Source organism: Plasmodium malariae, assembly GCF_900090045.1.
Source record: "Plasmodium malariae genome assembly, contig: PmUG01_00_47, whole genome shotgun sequence".
NCBI classification, from domain to species: domain Eukaryota; phylum Apicomplexa; class Aconoidasida; order Haemosporida; family Plasmodiidae; genus Plasmodium; species Plasmodium malariae.
This window is the reverse complement of record NW_021638321.1, coordinates 71356-94614: the sequence shown is the minus strand read 5'-3', so window position 1 is coordinate 94614 and position 23259 is coordinate 71356. Positions and strand designations below refer to the sequence as shown.

Below are 23259 nucleotides of genomic sequence, written 5' to 3'. Positions count from 1 at the left end.
TAAATTTTTTTTTATTATTTTAAATATTTCGTTTTATCATTAGATGTATATTCTATTATTAATAACTTCTTTATTGATTATATTATAATATTAAATATCTGTATCATGGAACAAAAAACAAAGACCCTCTTACTTATTAATATTGTTGAGATTGTCCTATTATCTTGGGTGCTTCATTTTAACAGTGATGTTGTATGAAAATATTATTTAAGGATATTTGATATCATAACATTTTTTGGTTTTTTTCTGTATTAATACCTTTTTTTACCTCTGTATTATTTATACTATTAAATAAAAAATATTTACATTTTTTTTTAGGGCATGTTTGACATGCCATTGAATAAGTATTGCAATTGTACGAAAGAATTAGAAACAAGAAATTATCGATTACTAGAAGGATATAAGTATAATATCGATTCAAAGGTTATATTTACTAAAGAAGAGATGCCAAATATTGGTTTGACCAACAAAAAAGAAATATGTAACAGTGAGGAAGAAGTACAAAGCAAAATGAATAAAACAAATGGATGTTCACCAAGTATAACAAGAAGTCGTAAAAAAGATATGAATAAAAAATCTTGTACATTTGAAACCAAAAAATATTCCCATTTGGAAAAAAAAATATTCAAGGAACTCGATTATGAGAATTTTCTTAAAAAAAACAGAACAATTACTGATAAGATGTACAAAAAAATAATGCTTAAAAAATACAGATTACGTTTTACTTTACCTTTATTATTTTTTGCACTGTTTTTAATCATATTCTTAGTAGATTTATCATGGGGTTTTATTAATGAGAACACGGGGGGGTTATGGACTGCATTAGGGGTTTGGACCCACTTAGAAACCTTGGCTAATGGTTCTCTGAAAGTTTTTTAGGAATATTGAAAGCGTTCGATTGGTTTTGGAAACCTGCTTTTACTACAGCATCGAGTACTATTAGTGAAAAACACGTATTATGGCATTTATTTGGTATTCTAATATATTTCATACCGTTCGTTATATTGGGTTTCACATTAATATTTGGGATTATTTATTATCATAAAAAAGTTAAAAAATATGAAAAAATCAAGTTCAGAAAAAGGTAAAATGAATAGTATGAGATATTATTCCTTTTAAAAAGAAATATCTAATAAGAACTAATATATATTATCTTTTGTGTTATTCTTAATAAATATTCTCAAAACAGTATAAATTTTATAGGTGAATTTACATAAATATACCCATTCATATATTCAACTGTAAAAGAATATGTCTTAATTTTTTTTGTGAATATAAGTGTTTTGAGTTTTTTAAATGTGTTCATTAATATGTTATCTATGTTTAATGTCTCATTTTCGATTTTTTTATATGTAAGTAGGTTTTTATGAGAAATAAATTTTTCTGAGATAAAATTAATATATAATAGGATAATTTACATACATATATTGAAATAGTATGTTAATTTATAAATATAATATGTGATACTTCGTATTTTTCTACAGCTGAAGTCTAAAATTATTATTTATTGAAGTAATTATTAAAATGTATTATTAGATTTATATTAACTATAAATATGTCATATTTTATAATTTATGTAAGAATGTGAATCTGTTTTGTTGGATTTACATATACATATTTGTAATTAGAAAAAATATAATATATATTGTATAAAATATGTTTTATGATATATATTTTATAGAATATATTTTTTGTTAATCCCTTTTTGAAAAAGGTGAAGATGTTTGGGGATGGTTTAAAAGAAAAAAAAAATGTATATAATTAAATAATATATATATTAAATATTGATTATTTTTAATTATTTTTTAAGTTAAAATTATAAATGTTTAATATTAAATGAAGAGCTAATAGAATTTAATTTATTATTAGTGTATTCGGCTGCGATATTAAAGATAATTTTGGAAATTCTACTTAAATATATATTATATTGAAAATATATAGAATATATATTTTGTTAATTTTTTTTTATTACAAAACAATAAAAGAAATTAGTTTAAGTTAACTGCAGATAAATGTATTATATTATGGAATTGTTTTATTTTGTTTTTAATGATTATATATCTCTTAAAGTGTTTTATATATCTATGAAAATAAAAATTGTCTTTATCTGTAATGAATCTAATATTATTTTTTTTTGAAAAAATAGATTAAAATGTATTTAAATATTTCTATATATATTCTATTTTTCAAAATTGTCTATAATTATGTAATGTGTAAAATTTTGAAAACATTTTAAATATATATGAAAATATAAGTATTTTATAGAAACAATTAATAACATTTTCAAAATAATTACAATTTATTAAACACAATAAATAAGAAAAAACAATTATATTTTTATAGATAATTTATAAATAATATGGTTATTATTTTTTAGATAATTTTTAACAATTTGTATGTACAAAATTATATATTTGTTCGCTTTGTTTCATTCAATATATCTAATACAGAAATTTGGTTATGGAATGGTTTTTCGAATATTTTTATTTATTAAAATTGATTTTATATAGATATAAATGAACGCAAAAACATTAAATTAATATATTTTTTAGTTATTACACTTAAATACACATTTAAAAAATATTTTTATATAAATATAATGTCTCATTCATAATTATTTCTTTGTAAAAAGTATACTTAAGATAAAGGGAATAAGATATTATCATGTACAAGTAGTTGTTTCTAGGAAAGTGAAAACATATCTAATATACATTTTAATTAAAAGATCAAATATTTTTGTATTTTTTGTTAATTCTACAGATTAATATAATATATTCAAATATTTTATTTCATTCAAAAAAAATATATATCCATTGATATACGTAACAGTTCTATTATAGCAATAGGTATTTTATTTTTCGTTCTTTTATTACATTATTGTTACTTATGAATATATATAGTTAAAAAAAAAAATAATAATAAATTTAGTACATGATTATAGATAATTTTCATTAAAATTATGTAATACCACTTGAACGCAAAGATTACAACTTTTAAAAATTATGGTACGAATATAAAACAGAAGTCTTAATTTGACTTTAAAATAGATACTAAATCATATATTAGATAGGATAAAATAAATTTAATTTTTTAAATATATTATACGCTAAAAAAATAATATATTAATACAAGGAGTAATTGGATCATATGTTATATTTTAAAAAACATAAAATTATATTTTTCTTCATTTAATTTTTTTTATTATTTTATTGTTATAATAATTGATATTTTTTTTTAATAATAATTTGTGAAATATAATGTCTATAATATTTAATTGTTATTAGAATAACATCCATAAAATGTGTAATTAATATTTTAATAATAGATAAACCTACTATATATGTATTCTATATGTTGTATATTTTATGGGAACTCAATATTTCAAAATAATATGGAATAAAATTTTTTTCCCTTAGTTTATTAAGAAAAGGATTTGTAAAAATACTATTTAATTAGTACACTCGATGAAATAATTTAATAATATACTTAGTATAATTACGAATAAATTTAAATTATTTTATTTTAAATAAAGTGTATTTTTTAAAAATATTAAAATTAAAATTTTATAATACGTTTATAAATATATTTTTCTTTATATATATATTACAAAATTTATTACAGCAATGTACATTTCATTAATTATTTAAGAAGAAATAATAATTTTTTTTTTTACAAATATATTAATAATATCAAAGAAGTATATCATGGAAAAAAAATTTAAAACTATGTTATTAATTAAAATTTATGCAATTATTCTTTTAACTTGATTATGTCATTTATGAATATTATATGATAATATTATATAAGGATATATTTGCGGTATACATCTTGTTTTTGATTTTTTTTTTATTATTACAACTTTTTATAATAGAATTATTCATTATATAATATATGAAATATTTAATTTTTTTCTTTTTTTAGAATAGGTTTATCAGATTTTCCGATGAGAGCTATAATCTTGGTAGCAATTTAAAAAATAGAACGTATAGATCCCTATCCGATTATAAAAAAGGTAAGTGTTCAAATATTGTAGTGTTAAAAGAATATATACCTAATCATAGTGAATGTGAAGAGAATGATATATGTAATAATAAAAATGGGGGAATATAGAAAAGCGAAAAACCTAATAAATCATTAAATAAGAAGAAATTCTATACACAAGTTACGGGTAACGATAAGGGAATGCTAGATAGAAAATATATCCGTTTTGAAAAAACATGAGTTAACGAAAATGATTATGAGGTCTTTCAAGAATAAAATAGAAAAATTCATGATATAGATTTAAAAAATATAACACATAGAAGATACGCATTTGGAGTTGCTGTTTTTTTTTTTTTTTTTCTAATTGAAAATAGGATGCCCTATATTAGAAGGATTAGGTTACTTGAGAAATCTACAAACAATTCTTGTAGGACTGTTAACCATTATTCCATAACTTAATCCTACTCCAGTAGAAGACTTTATTTGTTCAATATTTTTTGGAATACTTATGATTTTATTAGTTATAATAATTATAATAACGATAATTAAGATCTTAATAAATAATTAAAAATATAAAAAAATTAAGTTGAGGAATGTACAAAATGAATTATAAGTAGTGTACATTCTTCTCTAAGGGGATTATTAATGTGAACAACTATATCTTTAGACATATATTTTTTTTTTATACATAGATATAAATGAAATAATTTTATAAATGTACATGTGTATATCATATTATTTTTTTACGATAAATAAGAAATTATGATCTTAAATTTTTTGTGAATTTGAAAGTTTCAGGTATTTTTATTTTTTATTATAAATTGTAGTTTAAGAATAATTAAATATTATTTATTAACATATATATTCACTCATTAAAATAGATTACTATATAGAATATATATATAGGAGTTAAAATTAGTGTACAGTAGAAAATATTATATAATTTCATAGTCCTGTAATAATTTATATTTTAAATGAACCTTGGTTGTGCCCCATTTTTTATCTTATTCTGGTCTAAAGTGTTTATTTATATATAAATTAAGATAAATATATAATTAGTTTTGTATTAAAAATTAATGTGTTTTTTTGTATTTATTGGAGCAGTGTGAACGTATTGTATAACACTGATATATAGATATAGTTACAAAATATATTTTTACTTAAATTTTGAAACGTAAGTAATTTAAACTAAAAATTAAAATTGAAGTAATATGCTTATATTACAAGAAATACAAAATTATATAAAGAAAATTTTTTCATATGAAATGAAAGAAAATAAATAATTCATGTATTATAAAAATATAATGGAGATATATACTATTTTACAAATGATCATATAAAATTTTATTCACAATCGAATTATTATAATAAATTTGTAAAATTCATTTTTTTTAATGAATACTTTTTTCTAGCTTTTTAATAGAAATTAATTTAGGAATTACTTTTATGTATATTAATTAAAAAAAACTTTATTACCAAAGAGGAACAAAATATTAAAAAAATGTTACTAGAAATACCATTAAATAGTGAATTAAAATATTTTAACAGGTATAACTATGAGGGAATTGGAGTAAAAAATCAATTTAAGTATGCAAAAATTTCAGAGTTTTGAGTTAAAATTGTGCAAGTAATATTCCAATGAACATTCTACTTAAGAAAAAAAATAAGAAAAAAATTAAGCTACGGAACCGTGGCTTTTTTAACCAAGAAGGTAGGTAACAAATTGTAAATTTTCTTGTATGTTTCTGCTTATAAATTTCAGTAGCATTAATTTAATTTTCGTTATTAAAAGAATTATATTTATTACTTGAATTTATATGGCTAAATGATGAGTCAAATTTTGAGTATAATTTTTTAAAATTCTTGAGTAAGTATTCTTTGTTCCGATTATTATCATGATGTTTCAATGTAGGAGGTATTTCTTTTAAATTATCTTTAATGTCGAATTATCCTTGTTTCTGCAATTCTGAGTTTTCCGTAAAATAATTAAGTTCTTCTTGATAAGTATCACTGAATATTGATTTATTATCTTCTTGAAAATGGTTATTATGCTATAATACATATGGTTTTCTTTTAAATGCTTTGTTCCTTTCTCATTTTAAATTAGTTATTTTTTTTTTTTAAGTTTAAATTTAACTCTGAACGATTCTATTGCTTCACTACTTAATATTCTACTAAATTTAACGTTTAATATGTTATTTTTGTTCAATTCCTTGTTTTTTGATTTATAACAGATGGTTGACTAAAAGTAAAAATTCATATTAAACATTCAATAAATGTATATTTATATGTTATGTGAATTAAATTTTTCTTTCATATAGAAACATAAAATAAAAAAGAAAAGGAAAAAATTTAAGTATAATAACTAAGATACCTTGTATGAATATTTTAATGTACATATAAGAAAGGAAAAAATAAAAGCTTTAGTAAAAAAGATGCATACTTTTGTATTTCGCCTTTATAATATATTTCTTTAAAGTTGTTAAAACTTATGTAATAATTAAGATATTATATACATATGATAATTCAGATAATAAATAAATGGTAAATATACAAATTGCCTTAATTATTTACTGTTATGACAATATATAAAGCCTTTATATTTTTTTTTTTATGTAAATATAACAGTAGAACTACGATGGAACAAGACAAATATACATTTAAAAATATGTTATAATTAAAAAATATATATTTAAGTTAAAGAAATATTTAACAATATTATTAATTAATATTATTAAAATAAAACAACTAAAAATGGATTTAATAAGTATTTAATGAAAAAAGTCATATAAATATTATAGTTCAACTTACAAATATATTATTGCAAAGATATATATATATATTTGTATACAATATATTCATAAAATATTGTTTTAATATGGATATATTATTAGATAAAATTGTAGTAATAAAATATGCGCTAGAATACATTTACAAAATATTTTTAGAGCTTATATCATTAAATATATCAGAAAATGTATGATAAAATTTTTTTAGAAAGAATCTATTAATTAGTCAAATGTAATGTTTTTTGAAATTATTTTTATTAAAAATTAATTAAAACGTACATGGAATATAAATAATAATAACAAAATTATAATATATTATATGCATTTATAATATATATATAACGAGTTTTAGACATCATTTGATTAAATGCAATTATTAAAAACTTAGCTGACTAAATATAATTATTTAACTTATATATAGTTTTATTTTTATGTTATAAATAATATATAAAATATTCTTTTTGTATATTAATTTAACAACTAGCTCTATTGATTCTTTGCACACAATATATATTTATATATGAATCCAATATTTTCAATAATATAGTGATAAAAAAATATTAAAACTATAACATGTAATCCGTTATTATACCTTGTTTTTTGAATGTTACATAAATACAAATAGAAAGTGATATATTGAGAAAAAAACCAATTAAATTAAATATTATATTTTAAAAATAAAATTTTTCTTTTTCTAAGATTTTCTGCTATTTGTGTACAATATTTTTTTTATTTCAATTTTTTTTTTTTTTTTACTTAACAAGTTTTTTTTTTTAAATAATTTTATGTTTATTTTTTCACTCAGAAGGCCATTAACAAAAAAAATTGATAAATTAAAATGAAATAAATTTTAAATATATTTTAGCGAAGTTTTCAAAGAATGATTTCTTATTTTATAAGATAAAAATTAGCATGAAAGTGGAAAAACAAAACTTTAGAAGGAAGAACGATTATACTGAATTAATATGAAATATTTTATTCATTTATATATTATTATTTTATTTTCGCTGTACATTTATTTTTGCTACAGATAATAAAAAATTATATTCATAATTTATAAAAGTTTTTTATTTAAAATACGATTTTACGAACTTAGAGCTATAAAGTATTAAATGTAAAAATATATATTAAAATTTAAGCGTGAGTAATTATTATTTTTAATAATACTGAAATTATATAAATGATAAAAAAAATATAAAAAAAAAAAGAAAAAAAAAAGCAGCTTGCACTTTTACTTTATATGTGAACTTTTGTATACATTTATATATAAAAGAATAAAAAGAATAAAAATGATTTATTTGTTATTATTATCTATATTTTAGCATTTGTTTATTATTATAGGAAAAAATTATGAAAATATTTATCCTTGAAAATATGTAAATAAAAAGAAAAATGCATAATAATGTTTATGGTTAATCAACTAATTATTTTATTTGTATTTTACTTTATTTTATTAGCTTTATATATTTGTTAATTATAAATTAATTAATTTGGTATTAAAAAAAATAAACATAACGTTTGCATAAGTATATATGTACATTTTTATTTAATAATACCAAAATAAAAGTGAAATAAAATAAAAAATTAAATACTGAATTGGTTGAAAATTTTGTAGATTTCTAAAGACAGGAACGAAAATGAACATATTTTTTATCTTCCTACGATATTAAAATTGAGTAAAATAAAAAATATTGATGTTTGCTAAAAAATTAAATTTAATTTAGCGTTTATATATTCTATAGAAAGTTTAGTATTCTATGTAAATTTTATATTAGAAATAAGCAGAATAATTTGTTTAGTCATTTTGTTTTGATGCCTTAGACATTTTATGTTCAGCGAAAGTATATCGTTATAATATAGTTATATAATATAGTGGCAGATATAGTAATATTCATGTATTTAAATAAATTATAGTATGTTTTAGGATAAATAATAAAAAGTTAGGAAAAAAAGGGCGAAAACCAAATTTTTTAAATATTTTTCTTATAATTATAAAAAAATAACTTCTTTTATATATAACTGAAGGGAAATATTTTATTATTGAAATTATTTTCTACAAAAAAATAATTTGATTAGAAAAATTTTTAATTTGAAACTTCTCTAAGTAACTAATTTCTATAAATTAAGTTAAATATATGTAAAGTTGACGTTTCGTAAGTAAATATATAAGTACGTGTTACTACTTTATTATTATATTTTACTTCTTTATTTTATTGTCCAATACACAATGTGTACATATATAAGTATATATATATATTTTAATAAATAATTTCGATGAATTAAAAACGATGAGTAAAATATTATAAGGGAATAAATAAAAACTTCGATCTAAATAGAAGTATGAACAGTATATTGAACACTTTATTCCGTAGTAAATTTATGATTGCTATAGAAAAGTCTCGAAAAATAAAATTAAGCTTCTCATCATAAAAATTTATTAATTTGTCTTTTTTATATGAACTTGTCACCTTTACATAATATGATATAATTACACTGTCTATATTTTTGTCTTCCTTTTTGTAAAAAACTTTACTTTTTATAAAGTAAAATACATTCTGAAATCATAAAATATATGTTTAATCTTATATTTCCTTCCTAATTAGTAAAACTATAAATCAGGTGAACAAATGAGAATCTTCTTTATATTAGAAAACTGTTATATTATTAGACAATATATAATAAAACTTAAAGCACGAAATGTAACTTTGAAAAAAAAGAAATCATCAAATAATAAATAATGAAATAAAGAAAAGAAAAAAACAGCCGTAAGTTAGTATAAATTAGAGGAAATATTTATCAAAAGAAAAAACAAGAACTAATTAAATTTAAAGTATAACGAAAAACTTAAATCATTATTAAAACATTTAATACATAAATTAAGGGATGTCAATAGGAATAAATTTATTAGTAAAAAAATAAGTTCTACATCAAAATATCTCAAAGAAATTAGGAAACATATTTTGAAAATTGCATACTGGACATACTGTGCTATGTAGATAAAAATAAAAAAGACAGAAATTTAATTAAAATATTTATAATAAAATAAATTTATGCAATATACAAATATTAATTTTTTCACCAATTTTGATGTTATCAATCTTGTTTCTTTGTTTTATAAATCCATTGTATGAAGTTTTAATATTCGCTATTATATATGTTGTAATGTTTACTTATCATTACATAGACACTCTAAAATATTATCTGATATCAAAAAGTGTTCGTACCACTATATATTAGAATAATATTTATCTTCAGAAATGTATTTATTAAAGAGTTTTAAAAAATATATTGTATTCTTACTAAAAATATATCTTGGAAAAATATTGAAGAAATATGTAATCTTTGTGAATTCACAATGATATACTTACATACTTTAATATGTAATATGGAGATTAATATATATTTTTAAATTTCATTAGTATTAGAATATATTTTTTTCCTATCCATCATATATAGTATTTTTTTAAAATGTCTAAATGTTCTTATTTATTACATATATCCGTACGTATATTTTTAATAATACTATACTTTTATGATATATATATTTACTTAAATACAAGTTAAATATTTCTATAATAAATATAAATTATTTATATATGATACTTTTCTTAGATTAATATAAATAATTAATTTACAATGTCGTGAATATTTTATTAGGAATAAAATACAAAAAACATTATTTAGAGAAAAATAAATACTCCAAAAATGACCACCTCAGTTAGTTCTATGCGAATATAGAATATATTTATTAACTAAAATTTTATATGTTTACAACTGCTTTATCATTTTGTCCTCAAAACTTATAGCATTAGATATTATGATACGTGTTTGGATTTCTTTATATAAGTATAAATTAGTAATTTACGACAAACTAAGGGAAAGTAATAGAATAGTTTATGGTTGTTAATGATTAATCATCTAAATACTTTTTAATTATATATAAAATGCATATAAATATATATCCTACATATATATGAAAGTATAAAATAAAAAATAATTATCTTATTTTTGTGAAATATTGTAGGATAATATCTATTATGTAGAATATTAAAAATTTCACGTTTTTATATATACTTTTTTAATTACATAAAATCTATTATTTAATATATGATTTTGGTAATATTTATTTATAGATTAATAGAATATAAGTATGCTATTTTATACCTACAGTGTTATAAAAAAGTAATATAAAGCATTAAGAATTTTCATTAATTGTGTTATGTGTTATTTTATATATTATATGTTCTTATTTCTTTTCCATTTCATGTTATATTTTAAATTACTCTATTTAAAATATTCTTTTTTTATAATTTTTCTTTTTTTTTAATTACCATATTTACTATTAGTGATTTTATTTGTACATTTAATTTTTTATTCTTTTTTTTTAAATCATAAGTTCTATAGAACTTATAAATTTATATTTTTTTACAAAATATAAAAGAAAAAGTCTTTTGATACTTGAATATAATAAATTATATTTTAGTATTATATAAAAATATATTTTTTTAAATTATATATGAATTTTGCTGTTTCATATGTAATAGTATAATCTAATTATATAAAAGAATTAACGTGGATAGAAAATTTTAAAATATAAAAATAGTATTATTGGATTATACTTTAGAGTAGAATGTTTTATTTAATGTACAAATGTTTTATATATAGTACATATATGGCACATGTTAGATTATAATTTGTGTAATAAAAAAAAATTTTGTACTTTTTTTTTTTTTCCTATACTATGATTACTATTACACAGTATGAAGTAATTTATGGTCTTTTTAATTATTAAAAAATGTTTAAAATGTATATAATATACAAATATCTAAGATTATTATTAGGATTATTAGCAAGAATTTAATAAATATATTTATTATATAGGCTAATATGCCTATTCTCACTGTATATTTTTTATAATTATAAAAAATAACATTTATATCCCTAAAATTTTATTTTATTTTGTATTTTTTATGAAAAGTATTATTGACAAAAATTTGGGATTGTTCTGTAAATGCACTAGTATATTTATATATATACATATATATATATTTTTTTTTTTTTGGAACATTTATTAATAAATTAGTTTTACCGAAAATATTTTATCTGTATTTGCTCTTTGTATAAATAACATTATATGATATATATAAAAAAATATATTTATATTTATCTTTTCCTTTTTTTACATTGTATTTATATTTTATTTATGTAATTTTTTACTTTTTTAAAAAACAAAATTTATTTAAATAACATTACAAATAACTATACCCTTTTAACACTAATTTTGTAAGTAAAAGAATTTTATACTTATATAGATATGCTACGAAATTAAATTATTCTAACAAGGGTCACAAAAGAATAATTTATTTTAGTTAAAACTTTTACATTTATCCTTTTTATTTGCATATGTTCATATTTTTCTAATGCGCTATAATAACATAGTATTAATTTTTCTTTTTTTTTATTATGCTTCACTTATGTGTAGATATATGCTTATAATAAAATATTCTCTATGAGTAATTATATTTATCAAATTATAAATAATAAAAATATTTTATTTTCTTTGTAGATTGACTTTATATGTTTTTATATAATTAGAAAATTTAAAAACGAACATTATTTACGAATAAATTACTTATTATTATCAGAATATGAGAAAGATACAAATAATATAGGACTTTATATATGTTATTTATGAATGGATATTATAATTGGGACAATATGGATGGTAATATTATATGACAATATAATGGTGAATATTAGTTTACTGATAATTATAATTTATCTGCTGAAGATAAAAAGAGAGACAGCAGTTGGTTAAATGTTTATGTAGGTCATTTGAAGTGATAAATATATTTTTTTTTTGAAAAATTCTTATGTATGACATTTAGTTCTAAAATTATAATACAGGAAATATAACTTTAGTCCCCAGAAAACAAATTAAAAATATTTAATATGTATGAGTACGTTATTAGCATTTAATTTTATAGTATATATATTACCTTTTTTATAGCATATTTCATTAGGGAACTTGTTATAAATATTTGTAACAGAAGTAATAGGAATATTGATTAATTCTGAGATGAGAAATATAAATGTATTTTCGTTCGTTACTTTGTTAACTATTTTAATGGATAATTATATAGTAGTAAAATTCTTAATAATACGTTGATGTAGGAAGAAATGGAATTAAAAAATAATTATAACAAATATATTGTTTCTAGAAATAATATTTTTAGGGTGTCTAGTAATGTTATAAATTATAAATAAAAAAAAATTTTATGTAACTAATTTAGTTTTGTACCTTAGTTAATATATAAATATATTTTTATAAATAAATGTAAAGAAATATATATTATATTATATGAACAGTTCTTGTGTCGGTATATTTGTTTTTGTATTTTAATTTATACTTATAAGGTTATTCAACTACCTAAATGCGCACATATATATATGTATATAATATATCTTTTATGATTCATAAAAATGTGAAATTTATATTGCCCAATATTAAGAATATTATGTAAATAATTGAAGAAATTATATCTGTAAATCTTAAATATATCTCAGTATTATAAAACATATGTGATAGTTTAATTTAATATGTAAAATTATAATTAATATAACTTAACTAGTAGAAATAAATTACATTTTCAATTATTCTTTTGTTTTCTTTCATGTGATTGTAAAAGAATATTTGTATAACTTTTGTAATAAATTTATTATATTTTAGTTCTAATTTTAATGCATTACTTTGCTTTTCATTTAGTAAGAAGAGAAACATATGTTTTTCTCGGTTGATATGTATTTTTTATTTAAAAGAAAATGTAACAAAATATTTTTATAAAAGTTTTATTATGAGAATTGCATGTTCCTTGGCTTATCTGATATAAGAATATTTTTCAAAAATTTTTAGTTTTGTTTTTATTGTACAAGTATGAAATTATTAATAGAAATAATATAAATCTGATTTCATGAATGAAATATTAATTTAACATAATGAATTTTATAATTCATAAAGTTTTTTTTTTAAATGAGTGGATTAAAGATATTTGTTATTTTTCCTTTTATATTACGTAATTTTGGGAGTCAATGCTTCTTGTAAATAAGACTTAAGTATCTTTGATAAAATAAATGGATAAGAACAAATTATATTCATTTTTACCTTTGAAATAATTAAAGTATATTATTTTACCAACAGTGTACATATGTTAATACATTTTATATGAATGTACTTTATGCATTCTTTATTATATTTGTATTATATAAATTTCAAATATATATATTAAGTTAATAATAGAAAATAATAGTCTATAATTTTACAATCTGTTAATTTATGAATAATAGCATAAATTATATATAACGAAGTACTATATTCTTCAAAAATTAAATTACAAAACAAAAGATTATACTTCATTTATATTGAAACATATACTTTTTTAGTATATTATTTGGCTTTTTATAAATATGTTCTTTTAAAAATATATTATAGCTTATAAAAAATGCATACGTTTGCTAGTAACTGTTGCCGAAAATATAGATAAAATAATACAAAAACTATTAAAAAATATTTTTTTCTCTATTATTACTGCTGTTATTTAGGTATAATAATTAATATTATTTTAGAAATAACGTTTTTTTTCGATAATATAATTTTCATAAAATTTGTATTATTTATAGGAATACATCCTTGAAATCAGTAATACTTTTTTTTTAAAATATAGAGAAATGTATTATCTATATTCTGTACATTCTAGATTCTATATATAATCAATATTTCGTAATATAAATAAATCATATATTTATTTTGTTATTTTATATTGAAAAGAACTAAAAGTAAAATGTTTAATTATATTACAAAATAAATAATTTATATATTTTGAAAAATTATTAATGAATTCATTTTGTATTATATTAATTAAATTTATTGCACTATAAAAAATATTAGAACCAAAAATTTATAATTTATTTTTCTTTCATTCTTTTATAAATAAATTAAAGTTATGTATATTTTAACATATTTTTACGAAAAAAAAATTAAAAAATAAAATAAATTATAACAGTATCCTCTATAATTAAAGGAATATTATGTCATAATTATATTCTTGATAAGTATATTGCAGCTTTAAAGATCTATATCATGGAACAAAATATTAAAACTACACTTTTTATTAAAATTACTACGTTTATCCTTTTATGTTGGATATGTCATTTTTGTATTTATATAGTATAAAAATATTATTTAGTGATAGTTATATTATTTTCGATTAATTTTTATTAGTTCTTTATATTTACCATTAGATACTTTATTCTATTATATAACTAATATTTGCATTATTTTATTTATTAGAGTACTCTTAAAAAAACTTTGGATGAAAAAAAGAATAATCGTAGTATATTACATGCAAGGACTTATCGCTTACTAGCAATATACAAGAAGGATAATGATTCAAGTACTTTATGTTTAAAAGAAGAAATGTCAATTAATGGTATGCATGAAATAAATGATATAACTAATAATGAGAAGGATGATTTGGGGAAAAAAAAAAGATCAAATGAATGTCCCTCAAAGTGTGCAGGAGGTTATAAAAGACCTACGAAAAATAAATCTTGTACATTTGAAACAAAAAAATATTCTCATACCGAAAAAAAAATATTCAAAGAACTTGATTATACGGATTTTCTTAAAAATAACAAGGCAATCAGTGATAAGATTTACAACAAAATAATACTTAAAAAATTCGGATTGCGAATTTTTTTACCTGTGTTAATCTTCTTGTTTTTATTAATAATATTTATACTAGAAATATCACTGAATTCTGTAAAACCCAAAAGTACTTTATTGTCTGAATTAGGATTAAACAAGGAATTTTTAAAACCCTTAAGCGAAGGAGAATGGAAATCATTTTTATCAGTTTTGAAAAATTTAGGAGGGTTTTTAAAACACAGTGTATCTGATTCTGGGGCACAGCTACATGTATTATGTGTGATACAGCAAATAGTGTTAGTGATGCATGCATATTAGGACAATTTTTCCGTATTCTAATATATTTCGTACCTTTCATTATATTAAGTATTACTGTAATAATAGGAATTATTTATTATCATAAAAAAGTCAACAAATATGAAAAAATTAAATACAGAAAAAGATAATATGCATATTAGTAAATACGTTTATTTATGTAATGAAGTCATTAATATAAAATTATGTCTGTAATATCTTACTTCATACACTTATTAAGCATACATTTAATTGCTTCTGTAGTAGAATTGAACATATATATGTTGTATTTTAGGTATATAATAGAATAAACATATTTTCTGAAGTTTTTTTTGAATTTGAACATTTTAATATTTAGTAATTTTCATTTTAATTTATTGTTTTGGCATAATTAAATATTTTGATTTTGTATATATATTTTTGTTTTTAAATTGATATCTATGAAAAATGGTTATCTTTGTGTGTTAAAATAAATATACTATATCACAATTCATGTAAATCATTTGAATTGTGATAATATATATTTGATATAAAAGGTTTTTTTGTGTTCTTTATATCGTTCTAGTTTAAAATGATTATTTTTTCTTGTTATTAAGAAAATGCATGATTAGTTTTAAATTAGCGATAAATAAGTTTTCTTTAGAATTTAACAATAGGAGGTCAGTATATTTTCTTGTAATGATATATATATTTACTTAAAAAAAAATATTTATTTTTTAATATTTGTTTTTTCAGAAATGTATTGTGTAACATAATTTTAGTACAAATATTTTTACTATATTTTTATATTTTTTTATGGTATTCATTTTAGGTCATTAAAATATAATAAAAAAACATAATTATTAAATAAATATAACTTTACACTCCTTAAGAGTTTATATGTTTCATATCTTTACATTTAAATCAATAGTTAAATTCATTATTTATTATTTTGGTTAATTATTGTGTTAATTCCATTTTGGAAATTTAAATTAAATTATATTATATTGAAAATTTGTAGGTAAATTAAATATTTATTTTTTTTAATATTCACATGATTAAAAGAATAATATAATGGATTAAAGTTAAGCGTATACTAACAGATAATACACATAAATTTTATTTTCCATTGCTTTTTCATAATATTATCATTTTTAATATTTTCCTATTTGTATAAAAAGTCCAATTATCATAAAGGGTAATGAAAAGATAATTATTTTTTCTACAACAATGTAATAATTTGTATCTATTCTTTATATATATTTTCATTTTTTTATATCTATATTTGTATTAAGAGTTAATAAATTTTCAAAGGTGCATAAATATATATAGTATTTATAGTATTTATAGACAATTAATAGTTCATTTACATTTATGTAGTCATTATTAATATAAAATAAAATAAAATGAAAATTTTGTTCATTATACGTAATATATAAAAAATATTATTTGTTTTACCAAATAGATTTTAATATAGCTTGTTTTGTATGTTACACTATTTTTCTTACATTAAGTAAACGAATATAATATCTAAGTATTAGCATGCAAATGTCTTTCTTTTATTTTTATTTATTAAATTTTATTTTTCATAAATTCAAATTAAAATATTAGTATAATATTAACATATGCTTAATTCTCACAATTACATACACTTAAAAGTGTTTCTTTTATTCACTAAAATGATCAATGCATATTAATTTTTTTTTTTTAATTTAAAGTATTATTATAATTCGTTAAAATATGTTATTACATGAAAAAAATACGTATACGCGTATATGTAAGGAATAATTCTATCGTAATTTTACGATTTTCTTTTTTTCTAATTGAATTACAATATTCAAAATATAAATAAGGAAAAAAAAAAAAAAAATGGATAAATTTAAAAATATTTTATTTACAATTAAACAGTGACTTAATTATAAAAATTATAATTTACAAAAATAAATGCATAATCATAAAAAATTATTTCTTGAATTTCTTTATGAATATATTTCCTCGTAAATTAGATATTACATTATAAATTATATTTTTTTAATTATATTTAGAATAACAAAAAAACTGCTTATGAATAAGAGGAAACTAAAGCATTGATTATAATTAACACAACACAAAATATTTTCTTTATTTGTTATTTTATGCTTTTATAATTAATATTTATTAAGAATAAAATATAGTTGCTCTAAAATATGATACTTGTAAAATTAGTATTACAAACAGGATAAATTCCTTAGTATCCTTAATAAGCATTTTAATATATAGAGGAGCGTATTATATATATATTCTATACGTTCTCTATTGCTTATAAACTGAATATTTCCATATAATAAAAAATATTTAAAACTGCATTAAATAAAAAGTTAATATATATATATTGTATATTTATGAATGAATTCAAATTCTTTTATTTTAATGATACAATTTGTTTTTATATAACATTTAGGTAAAAAATATATAATACATTATTATATATCTTTTCATATGTAGTTGTTTAATTGTAAATTATAGTTGTATATATTTAATTAATATCTTACTAAAAAGCAAAAGATATTAATAAGAAAAATATTATGTTATTATTTATTCATTAGTTTGTATTTTATAATATTATAGATATATAATATGGAACTAAAAATTAATCCAATCTTATTTATTATAATAACTACTTTTACTTTTGCAAAGAGGATTTTCTCTTTTAACCATGATGGGGTATGATAACATTAGTTATGTTATTGTATTATACATAATTTTTGTGTTTTTTTTTTATTAATATAGTTTTTTACAATTAAAATATTTGTTCATTTGAATAATAATGTTGTTTTTTAGTTAACTTTTAACAAATTTGTAGGTGAGAATTTTTTGCAGTGTAGAATATTAGACAAAAGGAATTATCGATTACTAGCAAAATGCAAAAAGGATAAAGATTCAAATAACATATATTTAAACGAATTTTTTCCAAATAATGATAAAGAAGAAAATAAATATATAACTAATAATAAAAAATGGAATAAAGAAAAAAACACGAAATCCAACAAAAGTTTATTAAATAAAGCTCAGTACTATACAGAAATTATAGATTACAATAATGGAATATTTGATGGAAAACATTTTCATTTTGAAAAAAAATTAATAAGAAAAAAAGATTATGATGCTTTTCTAGAAAAAAGGAGGAGAATTAGAGATATATCTTTAAAAAAATAAAATTTAAAAGTTACAGATTTGGAAGTGCCATATTTTTACTTTTCTTCTTGTTGGGAATAGGTTTACCCATATTACAAGGATTTGAGCTATTAGAAAAAGCAGGAGAAGCGATTAAAGATTTATCAATTATAAGTAATGTGTGGTCAGCTGTAGAAACATGTTTAGGTCAGGCAAAATATCATTTTTTTTTAATAGCATTTAGCACAATTATCATTATATTAGTTGTTATGCTTGTAATAGTAATTCCTAAAATTTTAAGAAATAATGAAAAATATAACAGAATTAAGGCGATGTATGAGTAAAGTGCATAACATGAAACATGTTTTTTTATATGACTTATTTATATGAAACGATATATGTAATATCTTTATTTTATATACTTAATAAACATATATATTGTTTCTATAATTTTATTAATGTACATGGGTTTAGAACGTAATCCTTATAATTAATACTCACAAATTATGTTCTTTGTTGGTAAATTTGAATGCATTAATGATTGTGATTTTTTATTATAAATTATTGTTGAAACAAAATAAAATAACATCATGTAATATATGCATTTCTGTATATAATTAGATTCTTATAAGAAACATATATATGTGAGTTAAAATTAATATATAATATTAATGAAGAAGTGTTAGAATTTCCGTTTTAAACGAAAAGTACTTGTATTGTATTTTATATTCTAGAAGAATAATATAATTATCTGTAGACATACTTAAGAAATTATATGATGAACTTTACATTAAAAATTAATATTTTTTTTTTGTATTTAATGTAAAGTAATATATATATTATGTTACAATGATTTCTATATATTTTACTCCAATATAAACATAATATTTGTTATATAAATAATTTTTATTAGAAATATGGCATAACATAAAAATAATTATTAATAAATTTTGTAAGAAGTTTGATTTTGTTTCTTTAACGGTGTACGTAGGGAATTAGAATTGTATAATAAAATAATATTCTTATAAAGTAATATTCCCTTGGTAATGAGGAATAATATTTTAATTTTGTCCAAGTTACTATTTTATTTTATTTAATAAGATTATGTATGCTATAAGTATATAATTAATTTATAAATAGAAAAAAATGAACTTCATTATTTTAAGAAAATGAAATATATTTTAATTAATATATTAAAAAAAAATATATGTTATAAGAAAAAAAATTTTAATCTTTAACAAAATTTTTATTTTTATAAATCCTATATTTTATTATTTAAATGAAAGCAATTCGTTTGTTACTGAAATTATTTTTTTATAGAAAATAAATTATTAAAAGTATGTTGAATTTGTAAGTGAGCTGAGTAAATAGTTTATATAGATTAATTATGTTAAAAACATTGCAAAATGACATTACATAAATAAATTAGGAACAAAATGTCACAATAATATTTTTATAATTTTTTTAGTTATATACATAATGATGTACAAAATGTATATATATATATATATATATATAATATATATAATATATATATATATGTAGTAAAATTAAAATCTATGATTAAATAAATATTATAAACTATATAGTATTTTTATATTTATTATAATCTGGAAACGTATGCTAAATTCTTTTTTCCGAATTAAATTTATGATTACTATAAATTATTATTATGAAACATAAAATTAATTATCTCCTTATTTCAAATATATTTTCGTTTATCCTTTTAATACGAACGTGCTAATGTTTAAAATAACATGAAATAATTTCAATGAAAAATATTTTTGTTTTATTATTTTGAATGTGATATTATGAGTAATCTGATCATTTCCATACCTAAATTAGTAACAAAATTACAGATATATGGTAAAATACAAGATATCATATAGTTATGCAGAATAATTAATATTAATTCCAATTCTGAAATATATAATTTGTTTATTAGAAATGCATCTGAAGTTTTTACATGCAGCAAAAAAAGAGTCTGATTTTTTAAAATGTAATATGTATAATAATGTATATATGAGTTCCATGGAGTTCAAAATAGTAGAATTATATTAGAAACCTGAATAATAAAAGAATTTTTTTTCAACTATTCTAATTATTTAGGTATTATAATGTTACTTGCTATTACTTTTATGGAAATAACTGTTGTATTTTTTTCTTGGCATATAGCAAATAAAAATGCAATATAGAAATGTATATACGATTTGTTATTTTATAATATACATTAGATAAAATTTTATAGTTATGTAATAAATTTATATATGTTTGTTATTTTTCATAAGAAGATTTTCTTACTACTTCGGATGTTATATGTATAAAACTATTAGAAGAGAAAAAGACAATTAATTATAGTGCTTTAGAAGAACATATATATGAATTATAAACTAAATATTAAGAGTTTTTCTATATAAATTAGAGAGTGAGTAGAATAAATATCTCTTAACTACATATATAAATAACATTTTTACAATGTTACATAGAATAAATACCATACAAAAACAACAATACTATAATTTTTACATATTTTAAATTTTTAATTCTGTTTATCGGCAAGCACATAAATGATAATAAACCTTTAAAGTTATAAATAATATATATTTATTCTTTTGAATTTTTGAATAATGTTTTTATTTTATGAATTTTATTTTTTAATTTGGATAATAATATTACTTGTGTTTTTTTTAAAGCTCCTGTTTCATCTCTTCTTATTTTAATACAAATTTAATAAACAGTTCTATATATTAATGTGTAATAAAATCATTATTTATTTTACAGTCTTGTGCTATATATTTATGTTTTAAAATTAAGTGTTTTTCATTCTAAAGAAAAATTCATATATAAGTGGACCTTTTTCTACTGACTCAAACAGTAGTACTGTATTTATGTTAACCCTTTGTTTGAATAATTGCTGTGTTATTTTTTTTAATTTTTATGCGCTTGTATACATTTCTAATTTTTTTTATATCATTTATTAAGAAATATCCTATTATATGTAACTTTTGCACCACTGAGTATTAGATTTTGTATTGCAAATAATATAAACTGTAGTTCTTATATCAAGGATCACATTGTGGTTGATATCCTATACTATAAGAACTTCCTTTAAATTTTCTATCTAATACTTAATATATATTTAGTAAGGATTCTCTTTTTTCTTTAAATTAAACTATTTTTTTCATAACTAAGCTATTATATAAGTATGATTTCAATAAAGTAAACTATATGAAACAAAACATGTATATATACCTAAATATATTAATGTTTTGTGCCTGTAAATTTTTGTGAAAATGGGTATACTCATTGTATTAGAATATTCACGTTATTTACTATAATTTTTTAACTTTATATAGAAAAAATAAAGAGAATGATGCTAGTAATACGATAGCTCTGGATAAACCGACAGCAAATATATATTCTATTTGTATAAGTGATAAATATGTGGTAAACCAGTACAAGGAGTTACCATGTGAATTTTATTATCAAATACTTTTTTACAATTGATTAAATCCACGCAAAAAGCATTTTAACTACATTTTTGATGTTTTTTACAATTATTCTTGTAAAGGTTATAACATTTCTTAATATTACCACAAATTATATCACCAGAATCCTGTTTTTTATCATTAAATTTGCTAAAATCTTCATAATAACCGTATATTTATTCAAGCTTTGTTAAAGATTCAGTATCAATTTCTTTTATTTCTTGTATGAATATATTATCTAATTTAGACGAAACATCTCTAAAGGGGTTAAACAAAATGTAACTATTATTCTTTTTATTTTTTTATTCTGAATTTATCAGGTAATTCAAGTATTTACGACGTTTGAGATTATCAGAATAATATTTATCCTTAGTTTCAATTAAATATCTACCAATCTGTTGACATAATGTAGTAAAATTAGTATTAGGAATATCTAAAGAATTATATTTAGTATTAGAACAATATTGCCCAGGACTTATACCACCACTCTTAATATTTTAACAAACCCCCTCATATTCCCTTTTATACTGAAGTTATAATTCCACGGAATTATTCTAAAAAAAAAAAAAATATAATAAAAAATACTTCTCATACTAATAATATATGCTGGTAAAATCTTTAATAAATAAAAATATATATTTCATTTATATAAGAACTAATTAATGAAATATTGTCATATATATAAATATTATAACAAAAAAATAAATCTTATATTTCCCTATGGAATGTTGGGCGCCATTGTACAAGTATAAGTGAATGAAACAGCAAAAGTTAAATTAACGTCATATTGATATTTATCTAAGTGAAAATATGTTACGCTTTATGTTTAAATGAGATTCGTTCCTTTTTGTCATATATAGAATTTAAAAAA

The 23259-nt window shown here is 18.5% G+C and overlaps 2 protein-coding genes and 4 pseudogenes across 6 annotated transcripts; 4 read left to right on the top strand and 2 right to left on the bottom strand.

The window, feature by feature from the left end:
- Positions 1–105: 105 nt before the first annotated feature.
- PmUG01_00077000 (fam-l protein) lies at positions 106–879 on the top strand (the record flags this gene model as incomplete). Its single annotated transcript, XM_029006500.1, has 2 exons — positions 106–192; positions 319–879. 2 exons carry the CDS (start codon positions 106–108, stop codon positions 877–879), a joined length of 648 nt encoding a protein of 215 aa, XP_028859253.1.
- A 3048-nt stretch (positions 880–3927) lies between these two features.
- Positions 3928–4594, top strand: PmUG01_00076900 (annotated as a pseudogene). Its single transcript is given in 2 exon segments — positions 3928–4338; positions 4352–4594. Coding segments are annotated over 2 exon segments (654 nt in total).
- Positions 4595–5753: 1159 nt separating this feature from the next.
- On the bottom strand, positions 5754–6422 carry PmUG01_00076850 (annotated as a pseudogene). The gene is given in 3 exon segments: positions 5754–6088; positions 6103–6223; positions 6348–6422. Coding segments are annotated over 3 exon segments (531 nt in total).
- Positions 6423–14907: 8485 nt separating this feature from the next.
- On the top strand, positions 14908–15792 carry PmUG01_00076800 (fam-l protein; the record flags this gene model as incomplete). The annotated part of the gene is made up of 2 exons (XM_029006489.1): positions 14908–14994; positions 15118–15792. 2 exons carry the CDS (start codon positions 14908–14910, stop codon positions 15790–15792), a joined length of 762 nt encoding a protein of 253 aa, XP_028859252.1.
- Positions 15793–18363: 2571 nt separating this feature from the next.
- On the top strand, positions 18364–19244 carry PmUG01_00076700 (annotated as a pseudogene). The gene is given in 3 exon segments: positions 18364–18450; positions 18568–18933; positions 18948–19244. Coding segments are annotated over 3 exon segments (750 nt in total).
- A 2730-nt stretch (positions 19245–21974) lies between these two features.
- PmUG01_00076600 lies at positions 21975–22936 on the bottom strand (annotated as a pseudogene). Its single transcript is given in 2 exon segments — positions 21975–22331; positions 22346–22936. Coding segments are annotated over 2 exon segments (948 nt in total).
- Between the last annotated feature and the right edge of the window lie 323 nt (positions 22937–23259).